This window comes from Leuresthes tenuis, unplaced genomic scaffold (genome assembly GCF_036924035.1).
Source record: "Leuresthes tenuis unplaced genomic scaffold, fLeuTen1.0.hap1 SCAF_14, whole genome shotgun sequence".
NCBI classification, from domain to species: domain Eukaryota; kingdom Metazoa; phylum Chordata; class Actinopteri; order Atheriniformes; family Atherinopsidae; genus Leuresthes; species Leuresthes tenuis.
Window position 1 is genome coordinate 11,688,371 of NW_027325368.1, and position 22,504 is coordinate 11,710,874.

At 40.9% G+C, this 22,504-nt stretch overlaps 1 protein-coding gene across 5 annotated transcripts in view; it reads right to left on the reverse strand.

The window, feature by feature from the left end:
• Positions 1-22,504, reverse strand: part of greb1l (GREB1 like retinoic acid receptor coactivator) — a 48,629-nt gene that overhangs the window by 12,778 nt on the left and 13,347 nt on the right. The window contains exons 1-18 of one of the 5 annotated variants that reach the window (XM_072364627.1): positions 17,284-17,519; positions 14,052-14,163; positions 11,349-11,496; positions 10,646-10,825; positions 10,276-10,452; positions 9,940-10,116; positions 9,494-9,616; positions 7,639-7,761; positions 6,072-6,209; positions 5,856-5,981; positions 4,509-4,646; positions 4,223-4,408; positions 3,792-4,091; positions 3,573-3,701; positions 3,074-3,208; positions 2,007-2,204; positions 1,724-1,904; positions 923-1,112 (exon numbers count right to left, since the gene is read on the reverse strand). In XM_072364627.1, coding sequence (XP_072220728.1) covers positions 923-1,112; positions 1,724-1,904; positions 2,007-2,204; positions 3,074-3,208; positions 3,573-3,701; positions 3,792-4,091; positions 4,223-4,408; positions 4,509-4,646; positions 5,856-5,981; positions 6,072-6,209; positions 7,639-7,761; positions 9,494-9,616; positions 9,940-10,116; positions 10,276-10,452; positions 10,646-10,825; positions 11,349-11,493 — 2,646 coding nt within the window. In that variant the 5' untranslated portion in view covers positions 11,494-11,496; positions 14,052-14,163; positions 17,284-17,519. Of the gene's footprint in view, positions 1-922; positions 1,113-1,723; positions 1,905-2,006; positions 2,205-3,073; positions 3,209-3,572; positions 3,702-3,791; positions 4,092-4,222; positions 4,409-4,508; positions 4,647-5,855; positions 5,982-6,071; positions 6,210-7,638; positions 7,762-9,493; positions 9,617-9,939; positions 10,117-10,275; positions 10,453-10,645; positions 10,829-11,336; positions 11,497-14,051; positions 14,164-17,283; positions 17,520-22,504 lie in introns of those variants that run through there. The other 4 variants (XM_072364626.1, XM_072364625.1, XM_072364623.1 and 1 more) reach the window with 4 other exon arrangements.

Sequence of the window (22,504 nt, forward strand, 5' to 3'; positions counted from 1 at the left end):
TGGAAGACAAACCCATCAGGAGACTGAAGGAGTTTGCTTGATATCCATACTTTTAGCTTTTGGTGTGCTTGTTCACTGCCAGCGAATCGAGTGTGTTCAAACGGCAACTTAGAACACTACCAATGAGCAAAAATCTGAGCACATCTTTCAAAAGCAGCAATGTGGGCCTTCAAAAGTGAAAATATTCCACAAAAAGCGCATTAAGAACTTTGGCTTAAGCAGTCTTATCGCAGTGTTTCAAATTTGGCTAAATTCTATATATCATGTTAGCATAATAACATACTGTATAAAATTATATTTTATTATCAAATGAGGAAATAAAAAGCCATAATTCTGAAAGATATTGTCACAGGCTGCTTACACTGACTTAATTTACTCGAATCACAGTCAGTTTGACTGCATATAAAACAAATGGGTACCGCTTTGAATGTTACAGCTGCAAGGAAATGTCGAACACAATTATCTTCTTTCCATCCATAAAGGATGATTCAGTGCCTCCTCTGCTGATGGGGAAAACTAAAGCGCCTTTCTTTAAAATTTGGATAATTCTAGCATTTCTTTTCTTGGCTGTCTTCTGGGTCATTTGACTAATTAAGTAACCTCCCTAAAGAAATAAAGTAAAATTCTAACAAACCAATTGTCTACTTGAAAGCCCTTTATCACTAATCGTATATTTCTATGTGTTGTAAGTCACATTTTAGTCCAGCAGGGGGAGTACCTGAGCTACAACTATTAAAGTAGGCTGGAGGAAAGTTCAAATTTCTATCTTTAACCCAAATATTCACAAACAGTCCTCCATAACAATGAATAGACTTTCTTTTTTCTGACATTTCTATTTGGCAGTTACTCGAGAAAATAGTATTTCTTGTTATATTTAAGCTATCGGTCATCTCAAAATACCTGAGGGGTTGAAAATACTCACCAGACTTTCATTGGTTGGCCAGTGAATCTCATTGTGGATACTGATGCGGGACTGGCGGGTCTGCAGGGTGTAAGGGAAGCAGCTGACTTGCAGGACTAAGAGGTTCATGGCGTCTAAGACCTCTTGGCAGTTCACTACCCGGTCAGCCAGACCCTGCATCTCCCCATGGCACACAGAGCCTGACAGTGCACTGCAAGTGAAGTGGAACAAAGTGTTTGCAAGGAGTCATGGTTATTTTTAGAGACTGTACTTTTGCTGCCATAGGTCTTCATAACTTTTAACACAAAAATAACAGCTTGATTAGGGACACGGTTCACACACAAATCTTTTGTGTTTGCTGGTCTAACTGCCCAATGTGAGGGAGGTCATTCCCAAGACAAATGTTCTGGAAAACAGGAAGTGAACTCTATTATGTTTCTGGCAGTGAAAACTGAGTTTTTTGTCAGAATAAACAGAGGATCCTTGCATGAGAAGCTGTTGGAGCCATTTTTGAGCAACCACATAACAGTGAACACCTCTAACTGAATTGGCACTAAATCGAATTTCACGTAGAAACAAATAGATCTAAAAATAACAAAGAACAAAACAGGAATGTCACATTGCCTGGCCTACATTTGACCAAAATTCTAAATGATGTGTTTGTTTCCACTTGCTCACAGCTGTCTTCCTCTTTAATCAAGGACAAGGCTGCATTCTGAGTCATAACAATTTGCCTTTCCACACAATATGAGCACAGCAAAAACAATGGCAGCTCTCACAGTGTTTAGCAGTGTATTTCTGTGTTTTAAGAGTCATCTTCACCTTGTGAGGTCAACGTGTGAGTTGTCATGAATGAGGACAAACAGGGTGTAGGGGTTCTGCTTGACTTTTTTCATGAAGGCCTCCATTTTGGCGTGAACGTCAGTGTCCAGGCGCACCACGTACTTGTCTGATTTCTGGTTTGCTGTGGAGACATCTTCATGTCCCAGGTCAACAAGCACTCCTGAGCCAGAGGCACAAAACGGATAAGATTAAGATGTTTAATACTAAGGTATAAAAAGAGGAAGAGTCCTCACTTAGTCTTTTCAAATGACTTTGTCTGTACCTGATTGTCGGATGCGCTGTGCTGTCTGGTGTACCAGAATGTGAGATGGTGGGACCAGAACAAGAAAGTCAACCTTACAAAAACGTCCCAAGTCGAGGTTCTGGGACCCCGAGTCAGCAATGGAGCAAACTTGAGAGAGGAGACTACGAGCCACACACAGCTGGGCTGGATAGATCTGAAAGACCTTACTTAGAAGATCTGCGGCAGAAGCACAAAGCATCGGGGAAGTTGTCAATATCATAAATAACAACGATGAGTTCAAAAAAGAAAAACATCCAGTTCACTTTGAAGGAAAAACGTACATACTGTCAGTTCAGACTATTTTAAAACATTTCCCAACCTTGGGTCTTCTAGTTTTTCTTTTTTTTGTCAGACACAAGCTCTAATAGATCAAAACTCACTGTGAGATGTCACAAATGATCCAGTGTGAATGTTTAAATAAAGCTCACGGACAATGTAACGTTTTTAGATGTAGATATATTCATATTCATCAGATAAATTAATTAAAGTCCTTAAAAAATGCCTGATTCCTTATAAAAATACCTTCCAATAATGTACTTTTGCCTCAAAAACTAACTCAAATATAAAAAAGTTGCTGTGTACTTTGTGAAGAGAGTGAAAAAAAAATTAATAACATCACCCTGAAATCTCCCGGTTACATTATCAAATTACTTTTTTTCATTAGTGTTATGACATGTTTAAACATTAAAGTCTATTATCAAATTAGCTATGCTCCTTTTAAAAATAATTTAATTTTGTGTATTTTAGACTTTTTTTCTGAGCTTTGACGTGAGAAGACATGTTAAGGAAAAGTATCCGATTTCTCAAAGGTGAAGATACTGAACTAAAAGAAACCCATCCTGTGTAAAACAGTTTTGAATTATATTGGTTCACCTTTCACAGAATAAAAGTAAAATTCTGATAAATCATATCAGTGGTCAGCAACATATTGATGTAGCAACATTTTGATGCCCTCATTTGACCTGGATTAAAAAAAGGACTTTGCCAGTAACAAGTTCGTCAAACATTTTAGTTTAGACAGCTAGTACACTGAAGCGCAGTCTAACCTGTATCTGACGGTGGTGACATGCTGGCAGCTTCCTGCGAGTGGATGTGGTCAGTGATATCAACCTGAAAGGGTTGGATGACCTGTCCTTTCCGTCTGCGTTGGTATCGCACCAGCTGCTTGTCAAGATTGTCCCCTAGAAACAACCAGTCGCCATAGTCACACAAAAAGTGCAGCAGCTGTGCACAGATCTGATATACAGCACCTTTTCTACTGTGTTTTCATCTGTGTATTGAACAAAAAAATATACGTAAACTGTTTTAGTCTTATTACATCACATCATTCAGTTGAATTTGCACAGTATTGATGCTCTTTTAAGAACACCTTGTCTATGGCTCATTAATCCTTCTTCTTCTGTTGGAAGCATGATTAAAATATGAATGATTTGTATGACTACAGCTAGGGTTATTTTCTGCAACAACATATCAGCATTTTTCTGTAACTGCTTCCCTAATGAGACGAGCAAAACAACGAGCAAACGCTTAATGTATAGAACCTACCGAGGGAAGTTGTTTTGAAGTGAGACGTCAAGATACCGACTTTCCCGGTGATGAGCTCATAGCTGATTTCCTTCAGAAACTCATTGGTTGTCAGCATGCCTTCAGCTAAAGCCCGTGCTTGATACTTTCCTGTATGAGGCAGGTTTGTTAGAGTCATTGTATGTATTGTGCAGTTAAGCAGGTTAAATTAATTGATGTGTAATTAAATGCGAAACTCACCCAAAACAAGCACACAGAACTCATTGCCACTCATTTTTGAGGCACATATAATGACCACATAGGTTGGCAGACGCTGCTGATGGTGAGGGCCGTCGCTGAGGGACCGCAGGGACTCAGATATACCCTCCCCTAAAGATGTGTGAGTAACTACCACATGGACGCTGCCCCCAGAGACGCTTGCTTCTAGCCGAGCGAGCCATGGCAGCTGTGACGGGGAGATGGCTGGACTCCCAGGACAGCACAACATGGCCTTCAGAATTATCTGCTCCAGCTCCTCCCTCAGAGGAATCTGCTCTAAATCTGATTGACATTTTTTAAATGAAATAGCTGTTTTATCAGGGATGTGTTGTGTTTACACTAATTCATCAGCTACCATAAAACATTTGAATAACAACACAATGTGCATTTGATATTTTGTGTTGGCCGCTTACCTAAGCGTGCAAGGTACTGCAAAGTGAGCAGGATCATTGTCTCCACGTTGAGTGTCTGACTGCTGTGAAGGCCCAAAGTTTCCAGGTTTTTCTCTGTCAGATGGCTGCTCCTATAGCAGCTGACCAGCAGGGGGCTCACCACTATATCGCCAACATTTCCATAGAAATATGGTAAAGTGCCATGTCCTAAAAAGAAAAGTTGACATTCACTCATAAGCTTTGCAGTGCTGTGCAGGATGAATCCTAATGCCAAGGAAGGAATAAACCACTAAAACAATGCTCCTACCGATTAGGATGACAGGGCGAACTCCTGAAGAGTTGAGCAGGTTGTCAGGAATGATGACTGTTTCTCCAACTGTGACAGGCTGGGGCTGGATAACGCCTGCCACTGGTGGCTGAGGAGAGGGCACTGCTATCACAGAACCTGGAGGACGATAAAGAGATTATATGTCAGTGCTTACATAAAGGTAACTTACAGCTTTGATATGCCATTGATTACATTTGACAGATAACGCTGCTGTGGTATATTAGATTGTTGTATTGTGGTCAGAGAAGTACAGTTATCCAGCAGTCTGAACTAAACAACAATGCAATGCCTAAACTCCTAAATGCTAATATATGTTAATTCAAACAATATCATACTGTATTAATTTGCCGTCAATTGAAAGAAACGCTTTATGTCTTAAATGACTTAAAAGTAACTCCTGGCCCCATTTTATAGAACATATCTCAGAATATGTTTAATAGCTTTGTCTGGGCCCTCAGTTGCTGGCCCGGAGCTCTCTTCCTTGTTCCTATGATGTCTACTACTTCACTGACTGGCTGCTTAACAGTCAACACATCTTGGGTCCTGTTTCGACAGAGCAGGACTTGTTGGGAGGCTTTTATCGCAACAGTAACAGAGATGATGTCATTAATTTGAGTGACCTTTGGATTTCACTGGACACAGTTGCTGAGGTTTAATTGCACTCAATTAAATATTTGTGATTGCACTAGAAATGAATTAATTGCTAAAGTTTGATAAACACAGTATAATTAGTAATAATAAGCCCCACCTAGTTTGCATGATTTGTTGCATGTTGGTGGGTTTATTTGCTTATTTGTGTTTAACATAGTGTTTCTCTGTTATCTGAAATGTTGGATTTTCTGAAATGTTATTTCTGTTTTGTTGTAGTGTTTGCTGAGATGTTTTTGTTTTTTCTGAAATGAGGATTCAGAAAATACAAAGCGATGTTTCCAGTTGTTACGTTCGCAATTTATTAGTTTTGCTGAAATCCGTTTTTCATCTTCTTCTTTTTGTCTTATTGCCATATTTTGGATGTCAGGTCCACCATGCAGGGAATGTTGAAAAATAGAAATTAGAATTGACAGTTGATTTGAAAACAATAATGTTTTTATATGTATATAACTACAGTTACATAATAACCAGACAGCTTCCCCAAGAATGTAATTCTTAAAATAATTTCTGCTCCAAACTATCCAGGTGCATCTCCATAGCAACACTTGATGAATCATCTCCCCACCAAAGGAATGGGGGAAAAAAAGGGCAGGGAAAGACACGAAAAACGCATGGCACAGCAGAGTTCATTTAAAAAAAAAAGTTCAGTTTGAATCAGGATGCTGAGGAACAAACCTGAAGAACAAACTACTGGGCGAATCGCTGGCACAGGGACAGCTGTTGGTGGAACTGGCACAAGTGAGCTGGAAAGCCAGCTGCGGTGGCGCTTCTTTGGAGGACCAGAATTCATAGCAGATGACACTGAACATCAAACAGAAACAATGCCAGAATAGAGGTGAAAAACAAATACTATAAAAAAAATTTAAAAACAGCTTGAAGAGAGGGCCCTACCTGGACTGTCTGTGAGATCAGCAGTGCGATACGCCTGATTCTGAGGGCCGAAGGAGACCTGGGAAGGGCTCAGTAAGGGAGGATGCACATCAGCACCCAGGCCATTAGTTGGTCCATTCACCCTAAGAGCTGTGGGAACTGGAAGCAAAGACATATGCACACATTAACACAGAAGAACATGTTGTAACCACACATAGCACAGACAACGTTTGCAGGCAAACATTTGCACTAAAAAGTCACAGAATGTTATCACCTCATGGAAAGTCATTGATTTTGAAGGTATTTGATCATAAAGTTGATCAAGAATTTTTTTTTTTAATTGTATAGTGATTTTATCTAGGTGATAAAAACTGCTAAAACTCTAAATGCTCAGGAAAGGATCCTCCTTCTGAGCTTGTTACACTGCACGATGTTGGATAAAAGAAAAATTGATGATCTCATCCCACAACTTTTTGCAGCAGCATTCAAGGCAACGCTCGATTGTTTTCATACAGTCGGAGACTCATGTAGATAGGAGGTTGAGACAGTGCAACTACCCTCAATACACACTTTTCACCACGACCGTCTCTTCCCAAGTCCTTAGGGATCCTTGTTCACATACATCCTTTCCTTGAAGAAGACATTGGAGGAGAAATCCCCTTTCAGTCCCCTCCCAGTCTCCTATCGAACGTACCCACTTTATCTGCTTCCATTTCCCCATCACTTCAACTAACCTCCTCAAGAGTTCCCGTCTTATTCTTCTGACTTCTTGCCTAATTTTTTGCATTCATCAAAGAAAACAAAAGAAAAAACTTCACATCTCCATTCTGCACCTGGGTCCTCTTACCAGCGTTCTGTGGCAGTTTCTTCGAAGTAAGCCAGCATTAACCAAGAGACTCTGCCCTCGATCTGCTATTTGAAAAGCTACTGGCAAATATGACATTATAAAACAAATGATAAACAGTACATAAAAGTACTCTCCGAACATGTAACTGTCTGCAGAAGGGAGGCAATAAATAAAAATGAGTCAGTACTAACAGTGGGTTATTGATTTCCTACGCCTGTTACGGAGATTTTCCCAACTCGTATTCACATGGGGAAGACACCACAACACTGATCATTATGTGTAGCCTCCCTTGTCAATATCACAACCTTGTAAAGCATCTAATGGGTAGCAAAGTCATTACAGCATTTCTTCCTCCAGTATTGATTGGCACGTACACACATGCATGTTTCTATGCATGCATCTATGAGTGTGTCTAAGCAGGTAGCAGACGTTAATCTTTGCTCCACGGTCAGCCATCATCCTTGTGCTGTACTGCGTAAATAAAACAACCAGTACCTAAGTAACATTGTTCAGCATGAGGGCCAGACTGTTCATGTGTCGCTCACATAAAGGTAGCACCTTATCAGCCCATGGATCCTTGTAAATGGTAGTGATACTGACTGAAGACTGAAATGCATGTATCTTATATTGTCATGCTTGTTTGTCTTACAAGCTAACATATTCAGAATAAAGCTAAAGTAACAAGATAATCAGCTGATAAAACAAAGCTAAATCTACTGATGAACTGAAAAAGTTCTTCACCTATTGGCAGAGTCTTGCTTGCCGGAGTGGAGGCAAGAGGTTTGAGGAAACTGCAGTCTCTTCCAAGCTCCTGACTACCAAAAAAGACAGAGGAGGCTTGTGCCATCCTGGTGGGTGGAGAATCTGGAGATAAAAACAAAAGTACAATTTCATCAAAACACACATAGCACTGCCCAAATACCTGTCAAGCTGATGTTTAGCACTCTCTGCTAAAGTCTTACAAACATATTTTGAATACAATCTCATTACACAGACATAGACTGTTACCTTGCTCTTCGTCAGACATTGCACAAAAGGGAGATATGCATGGATTATAACCTCGAAATGAGTGATGCGCCTTGTAAACAGAAATGCCAACAGATAACTTGGCTGTCAAGCACATTAATGTGTGAGACACCTGCTAGCTTCAAGGTTCAGAAAGAAATCTATACTAAAAGTCCAGGAGCTGTTTCAGTCAAAGCAGATCAACATCTTTGTGAAGAAAAGCTGAATCTGTCACACAGACACAGTTATTAGTCTGAATAAAATTACACATGTGAAGTATGGAATCACAACAAAAATGAAGAAATCCAATTCCAAAGGTTGAACCACTGTGTCTGATGTAAATAACAACAGAATGCAATGATTTGCAAATTTTCACACACGTTTACAACCAACTATAAAACGTATCAAACGTTGAGAATGAGACATTTTTCTATCTTTTGAAAAATATTAGCTGAACTTGAATCCTTAAAGAGTTTAACAACACAAACAAACCCCCTTAGCAATAGAGATGCCAGCTTTTGAAGTGAGTGCTGATAACAAGCTAAACGGTCCTTCACCTCCGTTGGATGGTGGCAGCCATTTCCAAAAAGAGCAGTTTTCCACTTTGCCTCCGTCCATTTTAAATTAGCCTTGGCCCAGAGAAGATGGCGCCGTTTCTGGATCATGTTCACGTATGGCTTGTTCTTTGCACGATAGAGCTTTGACCTGCATTCGCGGCTGGAACGGTGAACTTTGTTCACCATGATTTCTGGAAGTGTCTCTGAGCCCGTGCAGTGATGTCCATGACAGAATTGTGCCTGTTTTTGCCTCCAGATTTTCTGTATATTTTTCTTTGTATTTTCTTTGTCTTGTAAATTATGGACTTTTCACATTTTTACATCGAGAACCATTTTTCAGAAATTTGTAGACATAGTTTTTAGCAGATTGCTGGACCCTTGCCCGTCCTTACTTCTGAGACCCGCCTCTCTAAGGTGCTCTTTTTAAGCCCAATCTTGTCACTGACCTCTTAGTTGTAACATATTCCTCCAGCTATTATTTCAGTGTCACTTGCTTTTCCAATCATTTGTTTCCCCTGTTCCAACTTTAACTTTTTACGTTGCTCCCATCAAATTCCTGTTGATTGACATTTCAAACAATGCCCTTTCTTTTAGAGAATTGGGGTTGTATAAAACTGACTTTTAAGCCTGAACATAAAAATTACAACCAGCTGCAACAGCTACTGCTGATAAAAAAAATGGAAGGATTTTTAATTCACTCATAATACACACAACTAACAAGGGCTCCTTTTTGACATTAACTGCTCTAAACAGGTAATGCAGTGAAGTGGTTACAGCATCGAGTTATGCTTAACTCATCAATGAGAGGGCTTAGCCACCCCAACTTGTCTCTATGGCAACAACACAAACCTGCCAGCATATATTAACAGATGTAATCACCCTTTTTATAGTGAGAAAAGACAAAATATGCCACACAGTTTTTACAGCTTTCAGTCAAACTATAAAATGTTACCGATTTGCTCAAAACTGAATCCCTGATCCTGAGCTGCTTCCCCTTCTTTAAGTGGATCTGTGGTGAAAGTGTACAGTCTCACCAGAAAGGGAAAATGGAGAGGAGCTGTGTCCGCTGGTGGGCCCGTTTTCTTTGCTGCTCAGAGAAGAGGACGAGCTCGGCTTGGAGGTCGATGCACTGCTGGCGAACTGACGGGTTTTACTGTCTGAGAGTGCAACAAGAGGAGTGACAGAGAATGTCACACGGCATGTGAACGCACATCACAGGAGAACGAGTTCAGAGATTAGTGTGGGATCCATTTACAGTGGCAAAAAGTTCAGAAGCCATGACTTTTAATAAAACTAAGCAGAAACAAGCAGGCTCTATTCCTGTTCGCCATTTTAAAACTTTAACTTTATGCATTTTGGGAAAAAATCACTTTTTTTTTCACTAAATGTTATTCAAAATAACAGAAATTGTGGTGCCCAGACTTTTGCTTGCCACTGTTTGCAGATTTATCAAGGCTGGTTTCTGAAAAGCATTTTTAACCTTTCCAGCAGATTAGAGGTCCTTTGCACAGAGCACCCTGAGAATTCTTCACCAGGTAGTATTTTAAGTGCTTCTGCTTCTTGGGCTGTGTGGATAACTTCAGGTTGATGTGATTTGAAAACTCTGTGAAGTATCTGAAGCCCTTTTCACCACAGCCCACACAGTTTCCTGAAAAACCTGGAAGTGACGTAAGGAAGACTGAGTTATTACACGGCTTTCCAAACACATATGATCAGTTTGTACAGTGCAGCGTATGATGAGCACAGGCAGAAGAGTGTATTTGTTTAATTAAATCTGTCTCCTTCATTTAACCTGAGATCAAGAGAGTAGACTGACCTAAAAGTGCATTTTTCCCATTCTCATCAGGCAAAAAGCGGCGGTCCACGGCACACACCAGGATGTGCTCCGGGACGCTGGGAGACTTGGCACCGACCAGCTCAAAGCCTGCTGGGACTTCAATGGGCTCTGTTGCTATGGAGACCAGACGGAGGTCCTTTCCGGCCTGACAGAATCCTAAAGGAAGAGATGTTTTTGTTTGTTTTTCTTTTTTCAGTCAGAGCAAGAATTTGTTATATTTGAGGAATTAACCAAATATATTATGCATCATCATTATGATCTTTATGCTAAACTAATCCAATCAATAAGCATTTTTTTTCTGAGAATGCTTTGGTTTCTCTCTTTTGAAATAATTGTGGTGAGGTCATACCGTCCAGCGTGCAGCAGCCGTCAGGGGCAGGAGTTTGCAGGTAGGGAAGAGGAGGGCTGCTGCTGTTAGAGTCATCATCATCCTCCAGCTCTTCCAGATCGTTGGAGGAGTTACCATTTATGAGCTCGTGCCCTTGGTCCTCCCCGCCATGGAGCGGAATGTCGGTTTTTGACTTGACGTCTACTGCACACATTAGAGCTGATTATTTTTACTGTAACAACAGTGGAATTATTAGTTAATGCCTCCATAATATCTCAATAACTTCTCTATAAATTTCCTGGGAAAAAAATGTGTTTGACATTAGGAAGGTGTAACCTCAAGAGTCTTTTAAAAAGGGCTCAACAAAGAGTTAACTAACAAAATTAGAATTAGAATTAACTAAAAAAAAACTGATAAGAAATTTAAATTTTTCTTACAATTAAGTCAAGAACCTTTTCAGAAATTTTAGATTTCATGATTGTAGTAACATTAGGACCACAAAGCTAACAAAATATCTCAATTCTATTAGCAATTTAAAACAGTATTTTTGGGCTGAAAATTGCTCCTTTCGTGTAATATCCAAATCAAAACCTCAGAAATTTGTAGAAATCTGATAATCGAGTTCTGCTGAAGTTACAGTGAACCTGAAGCTGTAATCCTGCCGCTGTTTAAATCCAGAACTCATTTAGCTTTTTTCCTGTAGGTTTCCTACCTTCCATGTTACCTGGATACGGCTCCGGCTCTAAGTAGAGCTGTGTGAAGATCGGCTGTGGATCTCCGCTGCTCGAGCGCAACGACGCCTCAATCGAGTTGTGGAGAGCCTCCTCAAATCGAGCAGACTTCAGCTGCCCCGCGTACGAATTCCCCATTATCTGTCAGAGCAAAGAGAAGAGGAGACCATGATGAGCAAATACGCACACGTGTCACGGTCCTGCTTATCTCAGCTCATTGATTTGTTTCTTTACATAATAACGCCAAGCCCAACAGACGTGTCACTCAAATCTTTTCAGCCGCGTTCTTCGAAGGATATTTTTACCATTAGAAGTGAATAAATTGCTTGATATTTTTATAAACAATGTTACAATGTCAATCAGAGGTTATAATGCTTTTTGTATCAAGCCATAGTTGCCTCCAATGTAAAAAAAGTATCACATTTCCGAAGATAATTTTTTTGTATTTTGCTCTATTGGGCTGTAACTGAACTTTTATAGAATATTCTATGTTTCAGAACAACTATATTTGGCACTGGCTACCGGTTACTGAGAGGAAAAAGATTACTGAGCTTAAGATGAATAATCTCCATGTGTTTCCAAAATGTTTAAAACTTGCGTCTTTCTGTTAAGTTGAAACACTTGATGCTTGGGGGTGCTGGTCAGTGACAACATATCACTTTCAATCATTTTCAGCTGCAGCTCCATAACAAAGCAACTTTCATATTCTAGAACTACAATGATGACAGGTTTACCAAAAGGTAAAGGCCAGTAGTGACACACACACACACACTTGGTCCATGACAGTCAAAACAAAAATGATCAAGGCCAGAGGCTTTTTCCACTCTTCTATTTTTTATTTTTTTGTCTCTTTGCCCTTCTGTCCGCTTGTGTCACCCCACCTGCACTGCCCCCATGTCCCCCCCCACCCCAGTGTCCACTCAGGGACATCTGCTGAGGTCGGGCCATGTGGGCCTTCACTTGGCTGGCTCTCTGGTGGCAGCTGGCAGCTGGACAGAGGGCCAAGCATGTGGTCTCAAAGAAAAGAGCCAGAGGAGGAACAGCAGTTAGAGAAAGCACTCCAAATGTGGCGAAAAAGCAGCTCTGGCCAATGGCTACGCTCCAGTATAGATTCTGACTCTGACTCCCTTTTTGCAGTTTGTCAAAACATATCACCAGATTTGAGCCAAGCGTTCAATCTGTGTGAGACAAGGAGCAGAAATGGAAAATAAAAAGGGGGTGGGTGGCCGTTTACCTGACATACGAGTTTGACCTGAAACGGCTCTTTTATGTTTGTCCTTGGACTACATTTGACTGGTGCAGGCCAGTGTTGTTGTAAACACCACAGAAGCCAAGTGGGGGCCCAGGTTGAAGACTTCAGCTGTTTGGGAAAAGCTTAATCTACTCTTTGAGGTCTAACTGAGATCCCCTGCAGCTGTTGAATGTTGTGTATGTTACCTAAACTTGAGATAAGAGTTTAGTTGACTTAAATAACCTCAGACTTGCTGTTTTTTAAGTCCTATCTTATAAAAACAGTCATAATTGAAACAATATGGACTCTACCCCTCACCACTAAATAATATCTTGTGTACTTGAATGTGGCTGAAAAATTTTATCTGTTGTCAGAGTAGTTAATTTTGTTCATTTCTTCAGTTCGAACAGGTTTCACATTGAATGAGCTATGGCATGAAAGTGATCACGTCTCAGTGTCAAACAGCAACCATTAGGTGTGGTTGCATTTTGGATTAAAGTTAAAATGGTCCTCTGTTACGGCTGATTAATGACAGACTTAAAACAATGAAATAGTGTTTTAGTACTCCACTTCACTTTCAACATGTCAGTTTGAACGGTAATATCTACAGTTGTCAGCTGCCGGTCACACAGACACCCTGAACCTTTCCTCCTCCCAGGTCCCATTTTGCCCACGCCTGGACAGGTTCCATTACTCGTGTTTACCGAACAACCTTCCTGGGGAGGAATCTGACCAACCCAGACAAAAGACAAGATTAACAATGCCTGACTGTGCTGTCACAGAGATAAGCAGCTTAAAAGAATGAAGCTACAGTACATCTTGCTTAACTGATGGAGGAAGGTGAGTGCATGGAAAAACAAAGATGGAGAGGGTAACAAAAACAAAATAAGACCCTAAGGGTATTTCTATGTGGATGCTGTCTGTTAAGATGGAGGCTCTGGAGACCCCCTCACCTGTCCCAATAGACAGATTTGTCATTAAACTGGTGTAGGCTGGAGGTGAGCATGAATGCTGACCTGTTACCACCTGTGTGACTTAAAACAAAGTGCGACTGTGGTAGAGGTTGACCAGCAAATGCTTTTGAGGTGTGAATTAGGCGTTTGCTAAGGTACGTAGTAGTGGCGGGGGTATTTCAGGTCAGTCACTGCAGTCCCCTTGATAGATGGTCAAATGCCATAAGCAGACTCCAGTGGGAAGTGGCAGTTTAATGTTCAAAGACTAATAGCTGAAAGGGGGTGTTCATATAAGGGAGTGGTGGCCAGTCAGATGGTCAGTCAAGGCCATTTGCAGCTCCTGGGTGGCATCAACAGATTGCATGAATGTGACCCTGGGTCAGACTGAGCGAGTTGGATCTTCACTCAGCGAATTCGAGGAGGGCAGGCCAGAGAGAACATATGTGTGAGAGCACAATCACTGAATTTCAATTTTACCACAAAAAATCTGTAAATAGATGAAGGAAACTTACGATGTTGGACTGTTCCCAGGCGTGAAGGGACTTGTTTACCTCTGCTACATGCTGGATCTCTACTACTCAGCAGAAAGTCTCAGCAAACACACATCACTCGTTGTTGAAAGGCCTGCAGGGGGAGATCAGGGAGATCTCTGATTAGCTCACTGTCACTGAAGCAATAAAACAGTTAAGTTTTCTCTGAGTAACCACAATTAAACTCAGTCCGGGCGTATTTCCACAATACAATGATTCATCAAGACAACAAAACACATCATACTTTTAAAAAAACAACAATACTTAAAGCATGTTGTAAAAGCAGATTGCTGCCATGTATTTTAGCAGTTCAATCAAACAAATATGTCAACAACCAATGACTATGTTCATTGGAAGATGATTTTTTTTTCCACTTGCATGAACAAAATGTCTAGAAACAGTAAGGCGGATCATGTGAAAAACCAAAAACATCCATGCTGTGCATATTTTGGCACTTCAGGTCACCAGAGAACATACTTATTCACAAAAAGAGTGGAGGCGCCTATGGCCACTCAAATATGAAATGCAATTAAAACCAAAACACATGTAGTCACTACTGCGAGGCTAAAAAATGTTATGCGTTATGTGATATGTTATTTGACATGTGATACTACCATGGCCTTGGGGCTATTTTCACAAAACACAGTGGGCTGTTTTAGTTAGTAGCCGCACCCCCTACAAGCAGTCACTCTACTGTGAATAGATTTAGCAGTTACTTTGACCCTTTGGCAAACTATTGTCTAGCCACTCAGACTCTGATATAACAGAAGCAAAGTTCCCCTCAAAATACTGACTGTCACAATCTGGCTAGTCATCACCTCTGACCGAGCTGCTATTCTGCAAGAAGGTGGCTGGTCTGGGGTCCAAGTCCTTCAAATAGCAAGTGTACACAAGCTGCTTCAACTTGCATTTACTGACCCCACTGGAACTCATTTTGGGAATGATTAGCCAACTTGACAAAGTAAAGAGTTAGAAACGTCAATGTGTCAGACAGAGATGTGTGCTCCTTTTTTACCTTCGGAGCATCTGAATTGCTTTGTAAAAATTAAATATCTTAGATCAGAGAAAATTAATTTCCTAATACAAGGTCATGCTTTATCCTCCACTGGATGCGCCAACATATGAGTCTGAACCAAAGCTCTCACTCTTTGCTAATTACCCAGGCAGTGGATTCTTGAAATATGTTGATGTTTATCTGGTTGCAAAGGCCAGACAACACAGAAGGAGACGCAGATGGCTCTAGATATGAAGATGAAGGAGCAGTAAATCTAGACACCATTAAGGGCCTGAGGTACCTAATGAGGTCCTGTTCTTCCAGCGATGAGATCGGAGGGAATGTTGATGGGCTGGTGGAGTTTCCACGAAAAGGGACTTAGTTTAAATAAAAAAGGATTCAAATTGATGGTAATAATTCAAGTTCCACTGAAGATGTCTTCAAACACATCCTCACGATGGGTCAGTCTAGTATCTGCCTGCTGCATTTATGGTATACTCAAACTATTTAAGTTTAAAAGAAATCTTCAAGTGCAGGAATCAGACCAAGAGTCTGATTTCAGTATTTTTTCATTACTCTTTGCAGGTATACTTGCAGGTATATTCTAGCACCACGTATGCTATCAGCAACATTGATTCACTTGAACAGTAAAGGTTGCAAACAAAGATCAGGTCCAGCCAGTTTCCTCGTTTTGCTTATTCAAATGAAAAATGTTCTTTTTATAACATTTGCGGTTATTGAATTATTGTTGCAAAGGTTCAATAATGACTTAGAAGCATGGTTATTCTTCAAAGAAATGTGCAGTTGTCAGTTTAACGTGTCAGAGAGCTAAAGCACAACAGCAAAAAAATAAAACAGCGATTCGAGTCACGTTCCCCTCTGTAATGATAATCACAGTTTTGGATTGAAAGCTTTAGTTAAATCACATATAATCACATATCAAACCGTTTTACTGGCAATAAGTATGAAAAGATATTCAACTCTTTCCATCTGTGGGGTCTTACTTTTGACCCTGCCTTTTCTTTCTCTCCAGTCCTTCTTTTGTTTCTTCCTAAACTGCATAATTACATCACAATGTTTACAATACAGGGAATAGAGGCAGGATTAAACTAATTCCCACTCTGGTTTGGCCACATTCTAGCCTCGCAGTTGCTTCACATTCAAGTCAAATAAATGGGAAGAAATACTGCTTTTGCTTTACTTTGCATAGAAATCCCTGATGAAAATGTTAGCCCGATTCTTTTATTGGAAGCCCAAGAACAAGCTGGATAAATCTTTTATTAAACAAAGCATTTATTAGTGGGAAGTATGTTGCAGCGCTGGGGTGACAGAGCTCTCGCAGGAAATCCGTCAGGCCGAGCCCCGATATCTGGAAGCATTTCATATTTATATTCAGCTTTATCTCACAGAGGTTGTACTCACACTTAAGTATAATTGGCCAGTTTTTAGCGGCCTGAGCAGGCCAACCACTGTCCTCGTTGTGTTCTTTTGATGTGAAAAACAATGTGTGTGTGAGAGTGCTGTTTTAGGCATGTATCTAATGTACCAGACCTATCCAACCCAAAAGAGATGTTTTGTCTGGCCCAGCTGTTTTGTCTCGCTATGTCATCCTAAAGTCTTGGACCATTCAAGGACATACATTGCGTTTGTATGAGTAGAGTGGAAAAGTACCAGCAAGGAACATAGCTTATTTAGTAAAATATAGAATATGAATACATAATGTCTAAGAACAAAGCCAATTATAACAAAAAGAAGAAAAAGGTATTGACACCTTCTATACAGTCAAACTTGACACTCTGTAGTTGTTTGTTTGCTAAGCAAACAATTACTTGGAGCCGAAAATGAGTTAATCTAGGATTTAAGTTAATTATCATTATCATTATTCTTAATATTGTTGCCCCACAGAATAAGTACATAAAATGGGAATGGTGATTTGATCAATGTATTAATTGTTTTCATCTCATTATTATGTTTTAATGTTTGAGGTCAATTGCAATAGTTTGCATGCTGGAAAGAACTCAACAACCTCTTAACATTAGAAAAGACACTGCCCATCAGACATGAGAGAAAGGGGGATGGGGTTAAGAAATTAGGGGGAAAAAAAGGCAAACATCACTCCATGTCCTCTAAATGAGGTGCTAAAAGCCCATATCATTAATGCTGTATAAGGGCCACATGTGACACACAGCCAGCAATGAGTTTAAGTAGCTTCTCCTGTACCTTCCATGACTCCATGACCAGCTGACAAGCCCTTAAAATCCAAATGAAATGCAGTAAATCCCAAAATGTGGCAAAAATTATAAAATATAGTCCATGTTAAATGGGAAATCCTTCCAGGGTGGATTTATACAGGCAGCATACATGTATGGAGCTTAAGTCCTTTCCTGTTGTCACCTTTGGCATGATTCTCAACAGAAAGGACTGGGAATCCCTCTCTTTCCCTCAGTACAGCCAAAGCCCTCCTTCCCTCTCGGCCTCTCTATCTCACTCACATGCAAACAAACACATCCACACAGACCCCTCCCCCTAGTCCCCTGCACACTCCTCTGTCCTGTGCCATTTGCCAAGCAGGGAGGGAATTCACCGGGGGCTCATTCATCTCGGGCCTACTGACCCCCTGCGGTGACAGATGCTCTTGGTGGCCTGTGGAGTCGAGGGGGGGGGGGGGGGGGGGGGGCAAAGATGAGGGCCTGTGTGACCCTCACCATGTCAAGACATCCGCCATGGGCACCCTGTCAAGTGGAAGTTTTCATTTTCAAGAAAAGGCAGCAGTAGGAGTTGAGTTGGGAAGGGAGGGGGGGTGGAAGGTCTTTAAATCCGACTTTTGCTCTCACGCTCAAGCTCAGTTCAAGCTGCCACACCCAACATTTTATTGGGGCCAATTTAGAGACAGGAGAATCCATCTCCAGCAAAGTGGGGACAGGAATGTTGGGTCAGCTCAAGCATTTTGTCTTGGTAGTCTTACCCAGAATTGACCCCTTACAAGGCTTTTTTACTCCTGCTATAAATACCAGGGGCTCATCTGGTCAAAATAAATAAACAGATGTGCACCACAAATCAACAGCTGCGGGCAGATGTTGGGGATTATATGTCATTAGTGATCAGTGATATTGTGTTATCATTATGTTGCCAAAAGCAGTGAAGCAAAGAGCTCAGGGCTCACGATACTGGAAATGAGGTTAACAAGACTAAAATGTGCACACGTACAACTACAAGTACAACTTACTTACTTTACTAAACTGTAAGACAAACACAAAAAGTAAAGCAAAAACACACAAAAAAAATTGAGAAAACTTCAACAAAGCTACAACAAACCAGAAAACGCACAAGCGCAAGTGTTTTTCTGATTTGTTGTTGCAGTTTGTCCATTGTGTTGTGTTTTGCTCCTCAGGGCCACTGTAGAAACACATCTGGCCGTACATTGAACTGTAGCCCTGGGACATTACTAATATTACATAGTGTGTAATGTTATTGTTACACGTGAAGTTACATGTACAGTATGTTGTGCTCCATCGAGTGTTGGGCATCTGCATCTGATATCCAGCAACTTGTCAGGAAACGTCAGCAAGAATTTGGCAGGTAAACAGTAAACTCACATCTACTTGATGGCAGGGAAAACGCACACAGAGATTCCAGGTTTCTCTTTAACACTAACGGTTTGGTAAGAAAATTTTTGACTCGAGATAGTTTTTTTCGATTAAATATACCCATAAAACTGAATTATTTCATCCAACAAAAAATGATGCCTTTGTGTCAACTCTCCCAAAAATACCAACTCAAACTGTGAAATGACTATGTAGATCAACGTCAAAAACCTTTCCATTACTTAAAGCTCTGTTTTCACATATGATTTCATGATCATTTGATCCACTGACGAGATTCACGGAACCTTGTGAATGATGTTCCAGTTCATTACCACAGACACGGTCAACAGTTGTTTTAATCAAGTCGTGTGCAGCTCTTCTCACTTCCTCTCCAATGGTTATATAACAGTGCATTCAGTGTGAAGACCGTTGTAAACCCTCACATGAGCAGATCAGGGCCTTCATTAGTCCTAATTGAGCTTTCATGCTCTAAATTGTCTCAAGCTGCAAATTTTGTCAAAACCCTGGGCTTGAGTTGGACCGTGAATTTTGCTTGGTTGTTGCTAATTTAGATCACATGGTAAACTCTCAGATTATATTTGACATTTTTAAGGGATGGGTAGGGGGCCACTCTATTTGTTGTAACAAAAGTGAAATCTTTACAATCATCAATCTGATAGGAGCACAGCCACAAGTTCAAATGGGGGAAAGGAGCTGTCAGTGTGATTTATCTCCAAGCCCCTGACTTTGACGTGGCCTGTCTTAAATAGTCCATTTAAAATGGAGATAATGAGTAAACCCAGCATTTTCTCCGGCCTCAAAAGACGCTGTGTGAAAAAACAAAAGAGTGTTGACTGAATACTTGCCCTCCCCTGAGCCCATCTTTTATTGCTGCATTGAGCTCAAAAGGGGACAAAGGGGAAGAGTCCCTGCTTGTGCCATCTGAGGAAAGAAAAGTTACATGACTACGAGTATGATCTGGGAGATCTTGGGCTTGGAGCTCTTAAATTTATAAGTGGATATGGGGAGAGGAGTCCAGCATCTCTTGGGATTCCCAAAGAAAAGCTTTGTCTTAGCTGACTCAGCAGCTGCCAAACACATGATGGTTGCTTGGAGCAGCTGGGTCTGAACTACGGGAGAATCATCTATTGCAACTTGTAACAGCCGCTGTTCTGACACCCTAAACTAAACACCCTAAACTAACTGACCTAACACATCACGCAGGACGCCTTCTATCCACTGCATAAAGGGTGAGGCTCTGAAGGCCCACTCCAGATAAGGTTCAATCAACAAGTAAGTGGTTTAAAGCTGTGTTGAGATGAGAAGGAAGTAGAGCAACCTAGGTGCAAATAAGCATGTTACAATAAGAAAAACAGCCCTGCAGCTCGATGGACCAAAAACCAAAACAAGAAAACCATATAGTCACCATGTGAAAATTCCCGTAACAGAATTTCCTTTTCTACTAGGATCATGTGGGCTATCTGACGCCAAGGGTGTGAGGACTCGCACTCCCGTTTACTATCCGGGTGGCAGTCCACAGCTCTAATTTCCTTATAAAAGCCCCACAAGGTTCTTCCAAAACCTCCATCTCCTCCTCCCGCTCCTCAGGACTACCTGCTGGGCCCTAAAGTGCAAATCGCTGCTAGTGAGGATAGCAGATGAGCTGAGGTCATTCATGGCTTTCCAGTGAGCCAAACAAACAAAGGCAAACATTCCAGTTGAATGCCATTGCTGAAGTCGGCAGCAACAGAGAGAAAGACAGGAAGAAAGAGACAGAGCAGGGCTCAGTGGAGATAATAGCTTGAGGGCATATGTGTGTGGGCATGTGCATGCATGTGCACGAGGGAGCGTGTGCGTTGTGGGGGATTATCTGTGGAACTATAAAGTAGGGTGAACCAAGGTTTAAAGCCTGATGTGACCAGAGGGAACGGGGGCAGGGTCTCGGGCTTGAGGAGGAGTGGACAAAAGGAGCATTTGGGCAGATGAAGAAGTCATCATCATTAAGCCACTGGAGGTTTACTGTCTAGTTATAAAACTCATTTCAAAATTAGGGGTGGGGGGTGCATGTGTAAGGGCAGCAGGCCTGGGAAGGGCTGGAGAAAAGCATGGTAGCTTGGTGAGGAACGGTAGAGTTAATTCATTAGGGAACAAGCAGGCTTTTGTTCACACTGGGTTGCCTGAAGTGGTGACCTTGCCACACACTGTGGCCCAGAGGATGAGTTTAAGGGCAAGGTATTTAACCTTAAACTAAATCTCAGCCACGGACAAAGGCCAGCATCTCTTAGTGGCAAAGGCCTACCAAACTGAAAACTGATGCAGCACAAATAGAAAACAAGCATAGTGAAAAGAAAACCAAACTCTGGATAACTGTAGACTTTAGCTCCTCATCTATGGAAAGCATTTAAAGCACCAAATATTTTAGCAAATTGCTTAAAGTATATTATCACATGTCACTGTGTAAAAATGTAAGTTAAGCACCAGATTAATTTACTCATATACTGATTTAAAAATAGGACACCGTTGTTGGCTCAGGTGGAGCTTATGTTGATTGTACTGTATCTACTTTCAAACCAGTTTTCCCTGCTGGTTTTCTCTATGAAACAAGTGATTGTTTGATTTGTAAAAATTCCGAAAATTAAGAGAAACACTTTCAAGAACACAATTGTAAATGATTGCAAATTTCCAGAAAATTGACATACATTAACCGGCGAACTGTTTCAGCAGCACACAAGTCCTCAAGTACCTTACTGTTAAAAGAAAGTGATAATTGTTGAATTGTTGAGGTGTAGAGGAAGAAAGTAAATGTCTAAAGAAAACATGTGCATGTTATTTTTCTACTTTGTTTTTCATACAAATGACTTTCAAACTTTTTCTGATGAGTCTGCTCAAAACAGAGGCTACTTACTTTGGGTTTTGTGTCATTATTTCTTATTTCGGGGAAAATGACACGTTAAAAGGTATGGCCTTACTTTGTGTATCCTTTCCATTGAACAGAAAAATTACATAATAGTTTAAAATGTATGCACAAATTGATGCTTCATAGCAGACAAGCTAGAGACAAAACTACTAGGTCCTCGATAATTTGACCACAGAGAGAGATATTTGTTCCCATGGATGTTATGCCTGATTGAATAAAATAATGAACGTGAAGGACAAGTGACAGTTTACAATGCAGTTCATGACTGTGTAATAAAACAGAAGGCCTGCCAGTGAACCAAATCTGCATTTTACTGCTCTGCCCGGGTTGAACGCCAGTTCACCACAGTTGGAACAACAGAGAGCGAAACAGAGCCCTAATACATTTATTGACTTATTCAGGAAAGCCATATTAAAGGAGACAACAATGAGTTCTATTTCATACAGTAAAGCTGTCACTGGCGATGGTCAAACACTGGTCAATGCTAAAAGACGAGAGGAGGGGAAAACATGAGAAAAAACAAGGGAACATTATGAGTAGTTCCCAATTTTAACTGGTCAAAATGCATCTTCAAAGAAGATCATTTTTGGTTGTAAGGCTAGGAAATCATCCCAGGCCTTTTTTCTAAAAAGAAAATATTCATTGATCCTTCACCAACATCATAGCTTCTTCCAACATCTGGTCCACACCTAATGGCTCATCCCAGAGTAGAACTTTGATGATGGTTGACCAGGTCTTGTCCTGGCCATAAACTGCTGTTTAGACAGCCCTATTTGTTATGGGGTGTAAAAGGAGAGCCATGGATCACGTTGAAAGAGCCAACACTATCAAAACATTTGCTCTTATCAGATGACAAAACCCAGCAAAGGGGTCAGGTTTCAGTTCCAGGAGCCAGGCTGAGCTGCACCCTACCCTCCCTCCACATCACGGAGGGGCTGAG